The sequence below is a fragment of the Excalfactoria chinensis genome, chromosome 15 (genome assembly GCF_039878825.1).
Source record: "Excalfactoria chinensis isolate bCotChi1 chromosome 15, bCotChi1.hap2, whole genome shotgun sequence".
NCBI classification, from domain to species: domain Eukaryota; kingdom Metazoa; phylum Chordata; class Aves; order Galliformes; family Phasianidae; genus Excalfactoria; species Excalfactoria chinensis.
The window spans coordinates 12,370,474-12,390,679 of NC_092839.1; the positions used below are offsets into that span (position 1 = coordinate 12,370,474).

Consider the following 20,206-nt stretch of genomic DNA (forward strand, 5'->3'; position numbering starts at 1 on the left):
TGAAGTTTGCAGGAAAGCCCTCGGTTTGGGAGATGGAGGCGATCCAGGGGTTTCCATGGCACTGGGATAAACAGGAGGAAACAGTGAGGGAATCCCGTTATTTTACAGCATTCAAAGACTATAAACACTCGGAGCAGGGAAGGAAGTGGCCTTTCCCTCTCTAGTAACCCTCATCTCAGAGCAGAGAACTGACTTCACTTCAGGAACAAGCTCAGCCCAGTTCGGATCCCTCTTAGCACCTCCAAACGCTTACAGAGGAGGCGAGCAGGAGGGGTTCCCTCTGTCTGGGCAGCACTGGTCGATCATGGTTTAAAGAAGACTTTTTTTTTTTTTTTTTTTTTAAAATTTTTACTGATACCTTTTTTTTTTTTTTTTTTTTTTTTTTTTTTTTTTTTTTTTTTTTTTTTTAATTTAAGTTCCCAATGCAGAGAGAAACTGCCTGCAGGCTGCTTCATTACCACCACATCATGAGGTCTATGGATCAAGGTAGGGTCTCGCTGGGGTGCTGTGTTGTCTGTGCGCTGTGTGTGTGTCCCTGTGCCTTTCCCTTTCCCAGCACTGCTCCGCTCACCCCGCGGCCCCGGCGCTTCGTTCTGCCTCGGGCAGCGCGGACGAGCGGGCAGGGAGGGGGTCGTGACAGGAGGGTCCCTCGGGGACCGGACGGGGTTTGGGTTCGGTGTGAAGGCGATACAAAGCTGTCTGGAAAAGCCTCCTTTAAAGCTCAGCCAGAGAGGCTCTCCTCTTCCAAGCCATCACCCGAGGAGGCTCGCTGTCAAACCTCCGGGCCGCTTAACCCTTCCGCCCCCTGCCCGGGGCTGGATCTCAGGGCTCCGCAGGCGGCTTCCCCGGGTCCGCCGGCGGGCGGAGGCGGCGCTGCGCTCGGACCGGCGGCTCCGGGCCGCGCTGCGGTCGGGGGATGCGGGGGGACGCGGGCTCGGAGCTCCCCGGGGGCGGCCCCCGCTCGGGGCGAGTCGGACGGAGGGCTCCGGAGATTCACGGGGGACGCGCTCCGCTTCCCCGCCCTCGCCGCGGCGTCTCGGTGCCGGTGGAAGGAAGAGTTAAGCGCGGCGAGAGGAGGAGTCTGCGCCGCTGTCAGCGCCGGCGCCGGGGTCCGCTCGGTCCCCGAGCCGCCAGCCCGCTTCCGCCGCCGAGATCCCCCCATCCCCTGGCGGGACGGAGGCCGGGGGCACCGGGGGAAGCTCCGGCTTCCCCTGCAGCGGCGAGTGCGGCTGCGGGCCCGGGCTGTGGGCGCGGCGCCGGGAGCGGCCGTGCGTGGGGACGCGGAGAGGAGCGCGGTGCGGCCGTGCGGGGCTGCGGCTGTCAGGGAGCGCGTCCGCGGGCGCAGCCGTGATCGGAGCTCCCGGGAGCGGAGCCGGGCGCGGGATGCTCCGCGCTGGGAAAGCCCCCGCCGCCCGCGGCCCGGCTCTCGTACGGAGTCGGCGATCCCAACGCGAGGCGCTGGCTGCTCCCCCGGCCCTGCGGCCCCCTGCCCGCTCTGCACTGCGCCCCGAGGGCCGGGCGGGGAGGGGAGCGCAGGTGAGTCGCTATTTCGATAGCGAAGCTGCGCTAGGGGGAAGGAGGCGGAGGATGGAAGCGCTTTTCCGTTCCATTTTCGATTCTGCCCCGCTCAGCTCCCCGCCGCCGTCTGTGCCCGCTGCGCCCCGCGGCCGCCCCGTGCGGGGTCGGGGATGCGTTGGAGGGACGCGGCCGCTGCCACGGGGCTGTGCTGGTAGGACTCGTAGTAGAGGCGATTTCCTTTTTTTCCTGCCTTAGGAAGCTTCCCAGGCACCTGCCAAAATACACTCATTAATACACGCACCCGAAAGGGATCATCCGAGAACTCGGTAGAGCCAATGGAAAGGCGCTGACGGGCTTTGCACCGCCTTAGGATCAGGCCATCGCTTTGTCTCCTGGGTCCTCGGTTTTCTCCGGCCACAACTCCCTCTACCCTGAGCACCTCAGCTGCTCTTAGTCACTCTCACAACAACCCGGAGAACTTATTTTGCTGCAGAGAGAGGAGGAAGGTGAAAGACGGGAGACTTTTTCTCCTAAGTAAGGTCATGCTCTCACCTGCTATAGGGTAGGCATGTACCTCAGCACAAGGCAGCACTCTGGCAGCAGCTGCTGCACTTTGTCCCATTATTGTGCAGCCCCTTTCCCCAGCAGTTCCGCCCCGCAGTGCCCTGCAGTCACAGACTGAAACAAAAAGCACCGAGTTTTTTTCCAGATCAAATATCGGAGAGCCCAGCAGCTGCTCCAGCAGCCACACGGCACAGCCCCGAGGTGCTCTGCGATTGCACTCCTGGGCCCTGGCACCTATTTCTCCCTCAGGCAAAATTCATGCTCCTGTTAGTGGCACGGCAGCAATAGGAGTGGAGTGTGACAGCAATTCTCTGTTGTGTCAGTTCTGCTCACAACCCGTCCATAATGATTCAGCGGCTTGAAAGTGCTGGGAATAAATAGCAAGTGGCACTTTCAGGATCAGGCTCTGGGTCTGGGAGGACTCCTGCACCCACAGAACAGTGCAGGAGTTTCATTAATGTAGGGTGTGTAAGAAAGTGTTAATAATTCTGGGCTCTAGCCGCATTTTACAATGAGAGCTGGCTCAGAGTGGGGAACGAAGGCTGTACGTGGCTGTTTGCAAAAGGATGGTGCTTCTCTGGCTGTGCTCCCTTGAGCTTCTGCAAATGTCAGCAGGACAGGGACACGGCAGAGGTTTGCATCAGGTGACCGAGTCCCTCTGTCATCCCGTTTTCCCACATTCCTGATGCTCTGCCTCTCCAGGCAGCCCCTTCCCGTGTGCCAGCACGCGTGGCGAGACGGTTACAGCAGCTCACAGCCAGTGAATCACCTCCGAGTCTCTCTTACGGGGCAGAAATCGCATTCACAGATGGGACACTGACATAATTGGAGCACTCTTTTATAACATTCCAATAGATATTCTAACTGAAATGTTTCATCATTCATTTTTTGGAAACAGCCAAGGATAATAATATCCCAGAGCTTCTTTTCCACTACTGGCTTAATCTATTTTTTTAAACTATGATACGCGCATTCCTTTGGTTTGCACAGCAGACTTCAGAACTTAATGGGAACGTGGAGATATGAGCAATTTTTCCATCGTCCTTTCTTGCCAAACCGCTTTGAGCCTGAAATTGGGGGGTAATATCTCTGACTCAACCTGACCCCAAAATTGAATGGTTGTCTGTGCAAGTGCGTCTCTTACAGAAGTGCCGGAATATTTCCCCCCTTCCGCCGCCTCCCGTTCCTTTTTCTCTCCCAGCACTCCCCGCACTTCAGGCTGAGCAGCTCATCCACTGCAGTCTGAGCTCATTTGAAAGCGCTTGGATAAAGTCCACGTGCAAGTCCTGGTTGCCTGCTAAATTTCTGATGTTTGCCACATGGACCGTCAGGACTCTTTGGTTTTTAAGACAGCACGGATTTGTATTTTCTCTGGGTTTCAGCTGCTGAAGTGCAGCATTTTTAATATACCCTTCCCCAGCTCTTGTTCTTTAGCGCTGTTTAATAGGAGTGTGCTGCAGTCGTATAGATCTGGTTACGTGTCGTGTGGTCCTCCCAGCCATCAGCAGTCCGCACACTTCTCAGAAGGGTGTCTACATCTTCTTTCAACTCAGAACATCATCCAACCACCCGCGCTACAGTGCAGGGAACACAGTGGGACGCTGTAAGGAGAAACTGGAACTCGGAAGCAGTTTGCTGGATCTGCAGCAGATTTAAACATTGAGAATTACATTGAGTGCTTTTAAAATCGTAGTTTGTGTTACACTAAAAAAGTATTCTTAGCTCTGATTTTGGATTTCTCATCCCCAAGTACCCAGGTAGTGCTGCAGTCACATACTTCTGAAGTTTATTAAGGCAAAGTGCTGCCAAGGGCAAGCTCTCATCCAACTATGTGGAAAAGGAGTCCTTCCATTCTCCAGTTCCCTGAAATGGCAACACAGTGTATTTCCAGTTATGCTCTGTGCGGAGGCTGCTGCAAGTATACGTGGCTGCAATTTTTGTTACTGCTGCCAAGGACAGATTTTGCTTAACTCCTTGAAACACCTTTCTGGCTCATGAGAGCAGCGTTATAGAAAACCAGGAGCTGGTGCTGAGTCCCAGAGCTCTGCTGTGGGCATCAGGAGCCCAGGGGGGAGGGGAGTTGGGGGCTGCACTGCTTGTGAGAGCACAGAAGGGAGCAAAGATGGAGGAGTTTATGGGGAGGAAGTGTTTCTCATGTGGAAAAAACAGAGTTAGGGAAAGCAAGTAGTATTTCCAGTCCTTGCATGCTGCATTCTAGCCTTTCTCTCCAGTCTCAATGGATAACAAGCATTAGGAAGCATTTGTCACATTGTTTGGGTTTTTCCTCTGATTTGAAGTGGCTGGATGCCTTTTCTGAGTGCACATATTGAGCGGAAGAGCCCACAGTCTGCTTCAGCCTTGTAGTTTTCCTGCCTTATCTTCACGGCAAAGTATTAATGGCGGCTGGGTAGTATCTGTAAGCTGGAGCAGCTCAAACACCTTTTTCTAACTGTTGGCTTAAGAACATGTTTGGCGATTAAGTTAAACTCAGTCCTCAGAGTTCTCCAAAAGCTGCAGCTGTCACTCAAGCTGCACACACTGCAGCTGCTCGCACCCACTGATGGTTGGTTGTGTGCATTTCCATTTAGATCTGCACTGTGTGGATTTAGAACACTTCTGCTGGAACGGCACATTGGTAGGTTCCAGCACAGCCCACGGGGTGCAGCACTGTAACTCACACCTCTGCACACTGGAAGCCTGTGGGAGCTGTTATTGCCATATGACCAATGTCCTCACGTGCCCTGTGCGCACAGGGGAAGCCACGCGGCGATGTGCCCGGAGGCTGCAGCTCCCTGACATCTGTCAGGTTGTCTGCTGGGCAGAAGAGCTGACTCCTACAAACTGAGCTAATCCCTGCCTTTCTCCAGCACTTCTCTCACTGCTGTCACCCCAATTCCTTGTCAGTGTCAGAATTTATGATTCGATGAATTAGCAGCAAAGCTATTTCGCATGACATGGTCCTCTTGGAAAGCAAAAGGTACATTTTCCATTTGTGGAGTATTACTAATTCTAGGAGTAGCTAAGGATAACTTCGAAACTGTACATTCTTAATGGGTTGCAGACGAGCTAGGCAACATAGGATAGAGGATCGGATCAAGACTGAGCAGAAGATGGGGTCATTTCCCCATGCTCTCTGCCAGTCATCCGTATCTTAATTTGAAAGGCCAATGTTATCGTTTGTGTCTTTTCTTTTTGTGGCTAATACAAATGATGTTATCCACTCGTGCTCCATGTGTTGTGAGCTGGAAGGCTGACAGCTCCCTTTAGAGCTAAGCCAAGATCAGCAAGTATATTTAGTTTTTCTAACAAATTTCACATAGAACAGCCAATGATAAAAGGTTAACGCTCCAGCAAATGGTAAGCATCATTTCAGAACAGATAAATAAACACGCCAATTTCATATATTTTGTTCTTCAAATTTAAACACTGGGGAACGAGTGGAGCCCTCAGACGCAGCAGCCCACGCTCCCTGCGGGGCCGCTCCCTGTGCACGTTCCTGAGGGCAGGAGCTCAGCCCCAGCTGCAGCCTTCTGGGGGGGCCCAGCTCTGGGTCTCAGTAGCCGTGACCGCTAATCACCGGCTGCGCAGCCTTCCCTGGCTGCACCCGGCGGCAGCGCAGCCCATTCCTGGCCGAAGCAGACAGTAAGGAACTCCAGAGCACGAGTGCCTCGTGTAGCATTAGGAATCGCTGCAGCAGATGAGGTAGACTTTAACTGTGGTCTCCATCTCAACCGCAGAGAGACACTGGATGCTTTTCAGCAGAGCGCCGGCAGTCCCCGCGGCAGGCAGGGAGCCACGCGGGCGGGAGAAGCCGCACACGGTGCAGGAGATGCACACAGCCCTGGGCTTTGCACACTGCTTACACACACACACACACATGTGTGCATACAGCTGCACGCTGACCCTGAGGAAACCCCACTCCTTGCTGATCCTGGCTGCTGTGCGGGAAGTTCAGATAGCCTGATGCGAGCATTCAGCTGTATTACTGGGTACATTATACATTCATGAGAAAAACAAAAACCAACTCTCTTTTAGTCTCTGCTGAGTTAAAATACAGCACTGATTGCAGTGACATCCCTCATTAGTCTGATGGCTGTGAATACAGAATAATGGCTTCTCTCTGTCTAAATCATGCTCCAGTGTAACGTGTAGACAGCATTTACTAGTAGGGTTCCTTTCTATTTACAGCTATCTCCTCCTGTAGAGGTCTCAGTATAAACCTCAGTGCAGCAGGTCTGTGGGATCACCTGCCCCTCTGGACGGCTGCTTCCCCTATCCCTAACCACATTCAAGTAAAGAATTAATGTCATTAAGGCCTGATTTCCCACAGCAGTGCCCTTGCAGTTGCCCTTCCCTCCGCAGCAGAGAGCCTCGTGCAGTGTTTGCATTCACCAATAGGTGCCCCTAACGCAACCCGGAGCTGCTGGCACGGGGTTTGCTGAGAGCCTGCAGAAGCTCAGTGGAGGAACTGGTTTTAAGTAGCAGGAAAAGCCCAGTTCTGGTGCTCTGAACCAGAGGATGGAGAAAAACAGTGCAGTGAGGAGGTCATTCATTGGCTGCCGTATTACTGATGAAGGGGACAGGTTACAAGCCTACATGCTGTTGATGTATTCTATGATTCTATGCTGAGATCCTGGCTGATGTGCACCATGTTAAAGGCTTTTGGTGAGCTTAGCCAGCAACTTGGGGTCAGATTTGTAATGCAGTTGATGTTGTCCTGCTAACAGGCTTAGCAAATACAAACAGGTTGAAGTGAATACTAATATACTTTTCTAATGATCTCAGTCCGTCTGCCTTTGCCCTTCTACTCTGCCCACAGACCCAATGACAGCAATGTGCACACCAGTGAAGGGGACCATACAGACAGGTAAGCAAGGAAAGAAAGTCCTCTGACCACAGGTGCTGCAATCACACAAATTTAGGATCTCCAGGTGAAGTCAGCACAGGTGGCAGTAGCTGTTGGAGGGCAGTGGGCTGCAGGCAGGCAGAGCCAGCATGCGGGGCAATGGCTGCAGAAGGTGCAGATGAGTGAGGCAATGCGGCGGAGGTGGACAAGGGGCAGCAGGATGGCTGGCAGTGCTGGCAGTGTGGAATGTAGGGGGAGCTGGTTGGTGAAATACTATTTGTGAGCAGGGCAGGGAAAGAACAGAGGCCTTGTGCAGGGTGAGCTTCGTGTTTCTGTGGGTGTCCCAGTTAAAAGAGGTTGACCTGTGAGTGCAGGAGGAGATGTGCCCAGAAATCGCCTGCTGGTGCCTTGCAGAGAGATCAGGGAGCACATGGCATGGGATACAAAGCAACTGGAGAAGGCAAGGGCGGCACCTGGGCTCCTGGAGCTGCTGCAGGCTCCACCAGCATGAACTGATGGCTGGAGTGGGGGAGGCTGTGAGCGGAACACGAAGCACTGCTCAGCGTCGGGTAACATTGCAGAGGGTGGTTCACCCCGTGGGAGTTCAGTGGGACTTCCCGAGGTGCCCCACACCACCGCTACTGCCAGCACTGTGCGAGCCCATCGACAACCCCCACAATCCTGCGCTTCCCTTTCCCGTTTCACTTCCCCCGCTCCTCCAGCATCCTCTCGCAGCAGCCACCCTTTCCCCGGGGCTGGGGCCGGTACGGGTCGGGCAGGGCTCCTCCTCCCCGGGGGCGGCTCCGGGCTGCAGGTGGCTGCTCGGGAGCAGGAAGCTGCTACCGTTCGGCTCCCGATCCCCCTCGCGTGCGACCGCTGTCGGGGCAGCGGAGCCGGCCTCAGCGATCCCTGGAAGACCTTATTATTTTTGTTTGTTTGTTTTCTGCCTCTTTTCTCTCCCCGTTTTTTTTTCCCTGACTCCTCTCCACTTGCACTTGGAAGGATACCTCCGGTTCCCATCGCCCTTCGGGCTCCTGTAGCAGCAGGCCAGCCCCGGACGAGCCTCCCGCCCCACCGCTGCCCGCCGGGGGTGGCCACGATGAGCGCCGCTGCTCAAGCTGCGGAGCCCGACCCGCAGGACGGGACCCCCGGGCACTGCCCCGGCCCGGCCCGGGACGGCAGCCCGCAGGAGGAGTTTGATTTCTCTATTCTCTTCGACTACGACTACCTGAAGCCGATCGAAGGTTGGTGAGGAGCAGCCTCGCCCCGACGGGGCCCCGCTGCCGGGGCCGGGCGCTGCCTGCGGCCGCTCGGGAGTCCCCGAGGCGCTGCCGACCCCCCGCGGGGTCGGCCTTGGGCAGGAGCCCGGACCGCGGCACGGTACTCGTGGGGCGTCGCGGTGCCGCAGTTGGCACCTGCGGGCGGTGGCTGCCCCGAGCCCTGCAGGTTGACCGAGCGTCCGCGAGCGGCTGGGGGATGGATTTCTTATTAGTTACAGAAGCGGTGCACGTGGGAACTTGAGCCCAGCGGTGAGAGACGAAGCAGAAGCGCTCGGCTCCGTTGGTCTCCTTGTGAGCGTCGTCGTCGTGCTAGCGGGTGTGCTGGGAGCTGGCGCAGGGCAGGAGCACGGAGCGAGCGGCCTGGGGGGGCGGCCAGCTCCTGCTCCGGGTTCAAACACCGTACCCTTCAGCCTAAAAACAAGAAAAGGCAGCCCGTTCTACTTCCCTGAGCTGATGCAAGTCTGTGGTACTACCAGCACTGATGTGTTCCCTGACTTCCTAAATGATAACTGTAACCGTCAGCGGCACTAAAAAGTAGTGTTTCCTATCCCATGAAATGCAGGTTTGTGTGAAGCAGACAAAGCTGAAAGGCAGGGCCCAGGGGATGGATTGCCAGGTCATTTCTAAGATATGTTGGTTGTAGTTCTGCAGAGCTGAGGAGCTGTTTTGTGAGGGCATTTGTGGAAGGAGACCAGTGGGTCTGAGCTGGGGTGTCCTTGGTGAACTGAAGAGTCCATCGCTCACCTGTTCACACACACAGACTGCCAGCATGGCAGCTGGGCAAGGGGGGTGATGGCAGCAGATGTACAGAGCTGGATGTTGTTTCGAGGTTCGATGTAGATCAAATACTGAAAGAAATCCATGATGGGAAGAGGTCAGAGATATTAATGGAAATACATTCAGTCTCAGTGAAAGCTTCAGATACTGGTTGTTTTTTTGTTTGTGTTTTTTCATGACTTCTTTCTTCAGTACAGCGTCCTGCTGTGGGGCACGAAGGGGGAAGTTCTGCAGCACATAATAGTGCGTAGGTGGGGGGTAGAAAGTTTTAATCTTCTCAACCGCATAAATGCGGAGCAGTGTGTGCTCGTAGTAGAAGTAACTTCCTTCTTGAGCCTGCTTTCTCCCCATCTGAATGGCTGCAAACCATAATTAGTAGTAATTTTGTTTGTTCCAAAGATGGAAATCATTAGCATAAAAAAAAAAGATCACAACCATATATACCAGCATTGTAATCTGGAGAGCATTCTTTCTCGCTTTGAAAAGCACCAGGCAAAGTCTGTAAGCAATCCAGTGTACATCCGTGACCTTTCATGTACAAAAGATTAAAGCATGTTTACACGAGAACAGAAAATGTTCAAATTTTGGGGAAGGGCTTTTTGTCCACATGCTGGTGGTAAATGATGCTTGTTGTTCATGTGAGATTCTGGCCTCGTCTGAACTGCAGTTGGGAAAACAAGTCCTTTCTGTGGAGGATTCAAAACGCAACCAAAGCCATAGGAGCATCTGAGGATGGCAGTGCTGCAGCCTGCTGCCCGCATTCAGGGCCCGTCTGAGTGGCCCCGATTTCCTCCGAGTCTGGGCAGCTCCACCCACCTCGCAGCTCCTGCAATAACAAATCTCTGCAAACAGGCTCAGAGCCTTTTTTTTTTTTGTTAAAGAAACAACGGGAACCGTGAGGCTTTGGGGGTGGGTCGGGGGAAGAAAGCGCTGCTGGTGGATGTTGCCAAAGCTGTGATTTGATTGTATCCGCTTAAGCTGATGTTTTCAAAGTAGGATCGGTACCACAACTTGTTGTCATGGGAATGCCAGAAATATTCTTACTGAAAGCCGCTGGCGTTCAGGAGTGCTGATGTGTGCCTGAGACAACAGGAACAGGGACCGCTATAAAAGCAACAGGGGAAAAAGAGTCAGTAAAAACCCTACGGTCAATATTATTAATATTAGATATTCCTCATTAAGCCAGCTGTTTCCATAAGCAGGAGCCTTGTACCCTGTGCCATTTTCCATGTGCCTTTTCCTGTCCTTGCCAGACATGGTTTAGACATCTGCTGCTCTCCCCAGACAGGAGGGATGGGGATGGGGACGGGGACAGATGTGCTGCTGGAGCTGTAGGGCAGCTCTCCTGGCTGCTGGGGGCTCATAGTTTCACCTGGGCGAGGAAGATGCTTTCTCTGTCAGAGAATGTGTTAGATTTGCTTCCTTGCAATAGACACATGGAGGTACTGCTGGTGATATCCCAAGTTTAGTCTTGTTTCCATCTTCTGTTCCATGTTGCAGTAAGGACCTATGAGGAAGCGGCTGTGTGCATATCATAAATAGAGGGGAAGTAAGGAATGTTTGTAAACGTTACTGTTCTTCGGAATGCTTGTCAGTGCACAGACAGACGCGGGGATATTGCCACATCTGGTAGCTGTCAGACTCTGGGTAGGTGTCTGCATCGCTCCTTTTCTCCTCAGTATGAAGCTGTCAGAAGGGGAAGAAGCGCTTGCAGCTCGGTGCTGCACCGGGCTCAGTAAGGCAGGACACGATGTTCTGCAGCAGCCCTACAGCAAGGAAACAAATATGCACATGTAGCAGAGAATACCAGATTTCACTCAGGAAACCAACTTTCACTTTGAGCTTCCAAGCAGTCAGCTATACAGCAGGATGCTCAGCTTTTGAAAAATGCCACAGGCTCGGCAACGGCCCTTTGAAATGACAGTATGCAGATTAAGAACTTTTGGACTCTTGTACAGATAAGTAACTCCATTTAAATCACAGGAGATGCGCTGCTGCAAATGGATGAGGGCAAAGCTGTGCTTCTCCCCTGAGCTCCCCCATCCCACACACAGCTGCTGTCCTCAGCTTTTCTTAGGTGATGATTTGTGTAAACCCATCGTGGAATGCAGCTACTCTGACGGTCTGTTAATCCTTGGTTTCACGCTAATTGGGAAGGTGGCACTTGGCTCACAGAATGGCTTTGAGGCTACTGCCTTGTTTTACAAAGCGTGGCAGAGGATGGGCCATTGCCACCCTGCATGCACACACCGGGACTCAGAAACACCTCGTGGCCAGCAGGTCCTGCCACTGTGAAAAGGTGAAATCCTTTGGAACTTCGGTCTGCTGATCTTTTCCACCTGTGTTTTAACTCTCGTTGTTAATTGCATCTGATGAGAGCACCTGGGGAGACTTTGGGAGGGGGGAGGGGGGCACGCGCTGAGTAGTTGAGCTGCTGGTAGCAGTCGTGTGTCTGCGGAGTCTGGTGTGCTGTTTATTTATTGCATGGGAGCAAGCAGAGCCCTGCTTTCTTTTCCTATTGTGAGAGGAGGAAAGGTCGTCTTTTGAACAGTGCATAAAGACTGCAGGGCAGAGCAGGAGCTATGGAGTGTCAGTGTGGATGGAGTGTCAGTGTGGATGCAGCACGGCGGGGCTTGGAGCATCCCGAGCAGGGCTGGGGCTTACTGAGCCGTGGGTAGCAGAGGGGGTGTGACGGCTTGCGTGGCTTGGATGTGAAGCTTTCTTTAAACTCCCTTTCAGACGAGAAGGACGTTTTGTTGGTGAATCAGTGGGTGATTCAGCACCAGAAGCAAAGGCTGAGGAGTGCCCAGGGGATGGGAGGTGGGGAAGCACTGTAATTACCCGTGTGGCACAGAGGTCCCACAGGAGCTGGGTCGCTCCCTGTGACGTCTTCCCACCCGTGGTCAAAAAGCTGGCGGCAGGAGGAGCTTGGTCTGTGTGCTGGGTTGCAGGAATGGGTGGATCCTTGGAGATGGCAGAACTTGGGGTACAAAGCTGCACATCCAGAGTTTCCACGTGATGGTTTTAAAGCTATTTCTGATCTTGAAAAACACCGCTGTTAGGTCTCTTGGTCCTAACAGCCCTCTTGGAGGGGATGCAATGGCCCCTGCTGGGGGGCAGTGGGGCTGCTGTCTGTCAGCTCTGGGCAGTGGTTTGCTGCCCTCTGCTCCTGGGGCAGCTTTTCATCCCCACCTTGTGGAGCTGCACAGGCGCTGCTGCCTCCCTGGGGCCATGTGCCTGGAGGCATTGCCCTGCCCTGGGCTGCTGCACGTTCGTGCTGGTGCTGGGAAGGCAGAGGGGAACATTTCCCTGCACCCCGCTTTCTCTCTCTCTGACACTGGAAGAACAAACCCTGTGGTGTTTGCATGTGGGTCCCACAGCTCAGGCTGCTCAGTGCCTTGGCAGTGAGCTGAGCAGCCAGCCCTGCTCCTGCTGAGGCACAAACAAAAACTTCTACTGATTTCAGCAGCAGAATTCTATTTCTGGAATGCAGTGCTTGCTGCTTTGCCCAGCCCCCCCCTTTTCCCTCCTGGTGAAGTCAGAGTGTTGCAGCGCAGCATCACAGGCGTGGGCAGCAGTGCCTGGGACAGTGACTTCACTGCAGCTCTGAAGGCACGCAGGGCCTGGAAATGTCCCAAAAAACCCTCATCCTGTGGGGACTGGAGCCCTGGTGCTGAGCCTCAACCCCATGCAGCCTAGCTGCTGTCTGCAGCTCAGTCCCATCCCAGTGCTGCTGGATCAATAACTTGATGGTGGGGCAGTGGAGAAATGTTTTTGCTCTGAGGAAGGCTGTGGGTGTTGTCTGTTTGGCACAGGGTGCCTGCTGTGCACTGTGAGCAATCTGGCTTTGCGTGGCCGTGAAGCGCTGCAGTGCTGTGAGGAATGCTGTGTGGAGGCACGGTTCGTGTTGCAGCTTGTGGTGTGCATAAGTGGGGTTATTAACATCTGGAGCATGGATCCTGCTTGGGAGGGTGAATATGAAGGGTGAAAGTGCTCGTTCAGACACAGTATTTCAGTGAAAAGCAAAACTAAAGTCATCTGAAGGCTGATTTTTAATGAACGTAAAGGGGGGGAGGGTGGTGTGCCAATCTGAACACACCAGCTTCAGTGCTTGGCACGAGTTGTGAGGAGCTGCAGTGTTGTCCCTGCTGCGTGCTGCCCAGCAGCTGTGGCACAGATAAGGAGCAGATATGTGGGGCAGCTGCTGCTCTGTGTGGGGAGCCAGGCCAGCCCTGTTCCTTGGCTGAAGCTGCGATGGTGGTGTGAATCCCATCTCAAGCTTTGCTCTGTTTGGTGCTAATTTTGCTTTCCTGCCTTAATTTAAATCCGAATGATTCTTCTGAAAGCAGTGGGAGTGATGTTTTGTGTGGCTGCCAAGAGGTGTGCTGCTCTACTGAGCCCTAAGGAGGGGTGAGCCACACCAATATCTGGGTATGATGCAACAGAATGTGGGTGATGTGAGTGACACGTGAATTCCCACGAGTGAGATAATGGTGCTGAGAAATATGTGGCTCCAAGTTCAGTTATCACTGCTTTTTCTCTACTCCCCAAGGAGCGATGGCCAGGATTAAGTGCCAGAGGGAACCTTAGGAGCTCTGCCAACTGGACTCCCCAGTCATCTCTCTCTGGTTCTGTCCCATGTAGATTCTGTGTGTGGCTTTAGTTGTTTTTCAGTAAGCACTATGCTCAGCAGTTCCTGTTAAATTGCTCTTTAAATGGGTTTCTCCAGGTTGTTTCTCCAGAGCTGATGAGTCCCATACTTGGGAAACGCTGTCGCTTTGGAGGGGAAAATGGGGTTCGTCATCAAAAAATAGAGGTGGCTTTGAACTGTTCTTTTTTACATTACAAACCCACCTGTGGAGGGTTTTGCTTTCACGTTCAGAAGAATTCAATAGTGAAAGCTAACAGAAAACCCCTGAACTTAAATCACAGTCACTGTGTGTAGAAGCATCACTTTGGGCTTGTCTGCTTTTGCACAAGGTGCAGTTGTCACCGACCTGGCTCTGTGTGCAATGTGCTGCTCATGGGAAATGCTCCCTTGTGTAGGCTGGGAGGCAGAGATGTTGGAGTGGTTATCTGCATAATTCAGTGAAGCACTCCTTGTGTGGCACACGTACTGATTTCTGATCATACAGTGCTTTCTTGTGCAAAACTTGTCACTGAAACTCATTGGGGTGATACGGAGCCAAACAACTGGCTTCTTATTTTGAGAACTTGAACTCAGCATTGGTTTCATGAAGCCTTTTACTTTGGCTGGGATTTGATGTGTAAGAAATATTTTTCTCTCTATTAAAAGCTGTTCCTCGATGTTTTGGTTTTATGTAGTCTCACTTGGAAGCAGTTTCATGATGTGATGGTCTCACTCCAGCTCATAGCTGATAAAATTTGATCAGAATCGCAGTACCCCAATTGATGCTAATGGGCATAGTTGTCCAAATGGATAGGAAGGCCAGCAGGGAGGCTGATGTGTTGTGTACCCCTCCAGGTGACCCCTCTAGCTCAGGACTCGGGTTGTGGGAGTCCACAGGGCAGCATGGAGGTGCTGGCAGCGCTTCTGTCCGTGCCTCATCTGCTCTTGGGCTTCCCTGGCTGTTAATCCAGTAATTTTCACAAGTATTAATTGCAGTTAAAAATAATTAAACAAATACTTACCTAATACCTGATCACAAGCAGTATATAAATATGCATATTTTTAATCCGTGATTGCTCAGCTTCTGTAATAATATTTATAGTCTTAAAGAGACCCTTCTTTTTCCAGAAGAACCGACTCCACATAAAACCAACAGCCCACCCTCTGGAGTTGCATACGCTCATGATGTCTTGGACTGTGGCCTCAAGCCATGCCCCCTGCCTTTTCCTAGCCTTTCTGCAGATCCCATGGGCAGATATGGACAGCCAGATAGCATAGGGACAGCACCTACACACCCTGCCAGCGCCGCAGGGGCCTCTGCTCCGAGTCCTAGGATTGAAATTACTTCATATCCTGAACTGATTAATTCAGGGGGTCCCTTCCGCAGCAGAGACACAGATGTTCTTTTGGTAGAACATCAGTCAAACTCAGCTACCACTAGCCCAAGGGTTACCCTGCCTGTCCCTGGCTTTGAGGGCTACAGAGAACCACTGTGTCTGAGCCCAGCTAGTAGCGGCTCTTCTGCAAGTTTCATTTCAGAGACAAATTTATCTCCTTGCACATCACCATGTGTTTCACCAAATAATGGTCCTAGTGATGACCTTTGTCCGCAGTTTCAAAACATCCATACTCATTATTCTCCTAGAACCTCTCCAATAATGTCACCACGAACAAGCATCACGGAGGAAACCTGCTTGGGACAACATTCACCATCACCACGTCCCAACTCAAGGTCTTCATCGCCAGGTGCAAAACGGAGGTACTCTTGCACTCAGCAGCCTTCCACCTCTCCACGACAGTCAAGGACCCCCTCTCCACAATCCTCTCCGCGCATCCCCCTGAGGGAAGACAGCTCTACGGTCACTTACACGCAGTTGTCCAGCGCTCCTCTTTCCATGGATGCTATGAGCAGCCTTCCTACAGATCCTTCCTGTGGTGTTCCCACCAAAATTTGGAAAACCAGCCCTGACCCTTCATCAATGCCTTCCCACAAAAACAGCATTCCGTGCCACGTCTTTCAGACTGTTGACTTCCACGGGCCCTGTGAGCAGGAGGACAGGAGGAACTCAGCACCAGAATCGATTTTGTTGGTTCCTCCATCCTGGACAAAGCAACTGATGCCAGCAATACCTATCTGCAGGTATGTAATGCTTCTTGTGGTTGTGGGTTCTCTGACAGTGTGATGCCCTATCCTGTGTGTGGCGATCCATAGGGAGTGTTTCCCTGGGTAGATCCTGCTGCATAGCAGAGCTACGTGCTTAGGGGCAGCAAAGGTTAATGGGAGTCCAATTCATTATGACTGTGAGGGATGGAAGATATGGGTTTGGAAGAAACATTGTTGAACTGATTCATTGGTTCTGCACATTAGTTTGCCTAACCATATAAAAAGTGGAAGCAGCCCTGGTGGGGTTTTTGATGGGCAAATGTATCAGGGCTTTGAGAAGTGAAGTGCTAGAAGCTTCAGCTCTCCTGTCTCTCTGTGCCCAGCTTGCCTGTCCAGTCACTGCCGCCCCTTGAGTGGCCGCTCTCCAGCCAGTCCGGCTCCTACGAGCTCCGCATCGAGGTGCAGCCCAAGCCTCACCACCGTGCACACTACGAGACCGAGGGGAGTCGAGGGGCTGTGAAAGCCCCAACTGGAGGCCATCCTGTGGTCCAGGTAAGGGACTGGAGAGGAAATGCATGGGGAAAGACGGGCTAGCTTATGGTGGAAAGCTGTGTAGGGGACTGACCTGGAAATGGGGAGCTTGTGACTCTGGGTGTGATTGTGGATCTTTATGAAATGTCTGAAGTTGGATGGGGGCGTTTCTGGAAGTTTGAGAAGTTGGTTTGGATTGGCTTATGAAAACTCAGGAACTGAAGAAAAGTATTTGCTACTTTTTCTGGGCTAAACATTGAATTCTGTGATCCATCTCTGTCATAAGATATCTAGATGCCCTAAATCCCATCTGAACCCATTTTACCTTGAAAATGGTCTCTCTGTTGGTTAGGGTGTTCTGAGATGTTCAAGATGTAAAGATATCATGCCTGGCTTTCGAGCTCAGTGACTGACCAAGCTGAGATTTGAAATCAGTAGCAGATTGTGTTAGATCTACAGTACTGTGTCCTCCTAGCTGCAGTGGATGAGCATTTCTGAGCCTTGATGCCCTGGGTTCCTGCAGAACAAGTTCCCATGAAATGCAGGTCAGAGAAACTCACCTGTGTGTGATTCAAGCACTTGTTTCACTTGTTTCAGGCTCGTGCCTGTTTTGTGTGTAGCTTACTGATAGTTTTGCTCATCATCTATGGTAACTTGCTGCCTTCCTTTTTGTCCTGGATATGTGACACCAATAGGAAATGGTACTAGCTGTAATTGTGGTGTGATAAGGAGATAGGAGGGCATCAGAATTACATAGCAATGGGGATGAGTTGAAGAAAACATCTGGCCTTTTTTTAAAGCTGTGGCTATAGAGAGAATGTGTTGACCAGATTTGTGACTCTACAGAGAAAGGATGAATGAGTTTAAGCAGGAGCTCCCTCCTGAATTGGGCTGATTTCTGTAGGCACAACACTTTCTATCTCTGAGATTTTGCTTGTAGTGCTGCATAACTCTGGTTATGGTCCTACCCATGCTTGTGAGAAGGGAATTCATACTGCTGAAATCAGCAAACCAGATCCAGGCTGAGACAGATGAGGGTATCCAAATTTGACCCTCAGCTGATGAGCTGATCCATGGAAGGGCTTATTCAATGTGCAAAGTCCGTGGTAAAGAAACGGCTGAGCAGCTGGACTGTAGCCATTTGGGGCCACATCAGGCTTTTCACTCATTTCCTGCTCATTTCAGGCAATATGGCTCAGGAAGGAAAGCCAGGCTTTTGGTCGGCATTGCAGGGTATTGGTGTGATAACGCTGGTAATTGCATGGCACCTGTCTGGCTCAGCCACAGCTACAGCTTTCAATAAGCAAAGTTGGGGTGCATCCTACAGCTGTTCCCATCACACTCGTGACTTGCTACAGGAAGCCCAGGCCAGGCAAACGCAGAGGCTTTTGCTCAGTTCTCAGCATGTGATCAATACTAGTAATTTCACTGAGTTGACTTGTGCTTGACTTCAAATATATGTTAAATATTACCCTGCAGGCTCAACCCCTTTTAAAATCAAGCCATAAATTGTTAAATCAATGAATGTGTTTACTTTGGTTGAGCTGGACTTGTGTATGTAAACTGGATGCTTAAGGGTACAGCATGATAATAAATAGCAGTCACGTTTGCCGCAACTTAATAGATGAGATTCTTTTTAATTGATAAACCTGACAAGCTCATAACCCACCATGGTACGTTGGCAGCTCTGTGGATGTGTGAACTGTATATGCAGTCAGCACTCGCTCATTTCTCAGTTGCTTGCAAACAGTATCATTTACCTTCCCAAGATGTTCCTGACCTCTGGATGTTTATTGCAGCCAATGAGTTTCTTGTCACGTGGGTAAATACAAGTGTTTTCTTTCCTTCCTGTAATCAATATCAATCAAAGAGGGATTTATATTTTCTGTTGGAGACAGGAACTGATATTCTTAGTTTTATCATAATTTGCTGTCAAACTTCGGGATCTTAAACTGTGAAATCAAAGATCCCCATTAAAGTCTCCCAAGCAGATGTGCCTCTGCACAGCTGTGCCTGCATATGGGGAAAATATGGACAGTTTCCTTATGAAGGTTTATTATAAACCTGGAAGTATTTGTTGGATCTCTGTTCACTTGAATGTAACAGAGTTCATATGGGTACAGAGCAGTGAGATAGCTGCACCTGTACAGTTTATAACATCTGAAAGTCATGAAGACTAGTAAAATCCAAAGCTTTCATGTCATGAGTTACTTGGCTTCAAGGCTTTTTTCCTTCTTCCCCCTCAGAGCATTTTAACTTTCGTGTTCCTGTCAGATTCCAATATCACAGACAAAATGAAACAGAAGAGATTTTTAGCACTGTGGAAAGTGTGCATGAGTTTCAGGCATCTGATAGCAAGGAAATTGAATTACTTTTCAGCAAGCTGTGTCTGCTTTCAGCCCCGGGGCGGAAATGTGGTGCTTGCCTGGGGATGTCAGGGCTGCTCTTCTGCGGCCTTCAGACCTTGTGTTGGGGCCTGGATGCTTTTGAAATGTCGTTACTGAGCACACCAACCACTCTCGGGTTGGTTGGGGTGCTTGTTTTGAGCACTCAGATCCCTCCACTCCAACCTTCCTGAGTCCAGCACCATCTTAAACTTTTGGACCTCAGCACTGAGAAACCAAACGTGCCCTGAGTATGGAGCCCCACCAGGGTGGTGGTGTTCATAGAAAGAGTGAACATCCCTTTTGTGTTATTGCATTTTACAACCACTTCTGTCAAGCTGCTATTCCTCTGTTTTGAATACTTTTTCTAAAATATATATTTGTCCTAATTTCCTGTTAAATTAACCCTTCGTGCGGCTCATTATGCAGCTGAGCCCTCTGGAGGAAGAAATGCAGGCTAGTTTTTGTAACTTGGTCTTGGTCTGCAGTATTTATTTGTTTGAAAACTAATTTTGCATGCAAGCTTCTTCTTCTGGGCGCTCTGAAGATACAAAGCAGCAGGTCTCATATCCTCCAGGCCTTATCTTGTGGTTTATCTTTCTGATGCTGCTTCCTCCTCTTCACATGTCTAGCTCTGAGAGCTCGTGCTCTGCACCAGTTGTGTGTTCCAACTTTGGTGGGAGAAGAGTCTGATCAATCAAAATGACAATTTAGATGGGCCAAGCAGAAGAGGCCATTTGTGTTGTTTACCCAGGGAAGGAAGGGAGAAGGCATTAATCTCATTTAATGTTCTTCAACTTCAGAGACCACCTAGAGACATGGAGAAGTGAAGTCTCCCAGTTCAGTTCTGAATCACTCTATGAAGGAAGCTACAACTTGCTGTCAACTAAAATGAAACTTGAGCCTTTTCAAGATGTAGATTGAATGCCAACATTTTGCTAGTCTGAGTGTCCCCTGGATGTCACATTGCTGAGAACAGCAAGGAAATCCGGAGTAGCAGGGACAAAGAAGAAGTTTACACGCACATAGCTTCTTGTGGACCCATCCAGTTGCTGAAACAGCAGAGGAGATGTGATTGTTTTCCTTCTTTCCATCTCTTTCACTGAAGTTTGGGGACAGCTGCTTCTTTGTACCTGACTGCTCAAGGCTTAGAAATAAGTATGTTTCTCCTTTGCACGTGAGAAAATGTGGCAGTAAGAACCTCTGTGCTTCAGGGGGACAGATTCTCAATTCTTCAGCAAAGACAGTGATGGAAAAAAAAATGACCAATTTGATAGGAAGGGCTGGGATTTGATAAGGAAAGGCTGGATATGAACGAGATTCTCCCCACGGACAAGAAGAGTCTCTGGTCCCTTAAAAGCCATACAAATTCAGAAAGCTCAGCAGTTCTGTTTTTGTCCTATTGCTTTGTGTGAAGGCAAACTTTTTTTCATGATTGAACAGAAGTTGTACATAATTGTGTGATGTTTTGGGGAGCTCTAAGTAGAGCCCTTGTCCTTCCTTCAAGGCTAGAGAAATGGAAAGGAAAAGCTTTAAAGGAAAATGAGCAGCTGATTAATGCAAGTGATTATC

General features: G+C 51.0%; 1 protein-coding gene across 6 annotated transcripts in view; it reads left to right on the top strand.

The window, feature by feature from the left end:
• Positions 1 to 408: 408 nt before the first annotated feature.
• Positions 409 to 20,206, top strand: part of NFATC2 (nuclear factor of activated T cells 2) — a 75,988-nt gene continuing 56,190 nt past the window's right edge. For 3 of the 6 annotated variants that reach the window (XM_072350301.1, XM_072350304.1, XM_072350305.1), the window contains exons 1-3: positions 7,808 to 8,172; positions 14,744 to 15,755; positions 16,103 to 16,271. In XM_072350301.1, the coding sequence (XP_072206402.1) occupies positions 8,028 to 8,172; positions 14,744 to 15,755; positions 16,103 to 16,271 (1,326 nt within the window). In that variant the 5' untranslated portion in view covers positions 7,808 to 8,027. Of the gene's footprint in view, positions 487 to 7,194; positions 7,246 to 7,420; positions 7,498 to 7,807; positions 8,173 to 14,743; positions 15,756 to 16,102; positions 16,272 to 20,206 lie in introns of those variants that run through there. The other 3 variants (XM_072350303.1, XM_072350307.1, XM_072350306.1) reach the window with 3 other exon arrangements.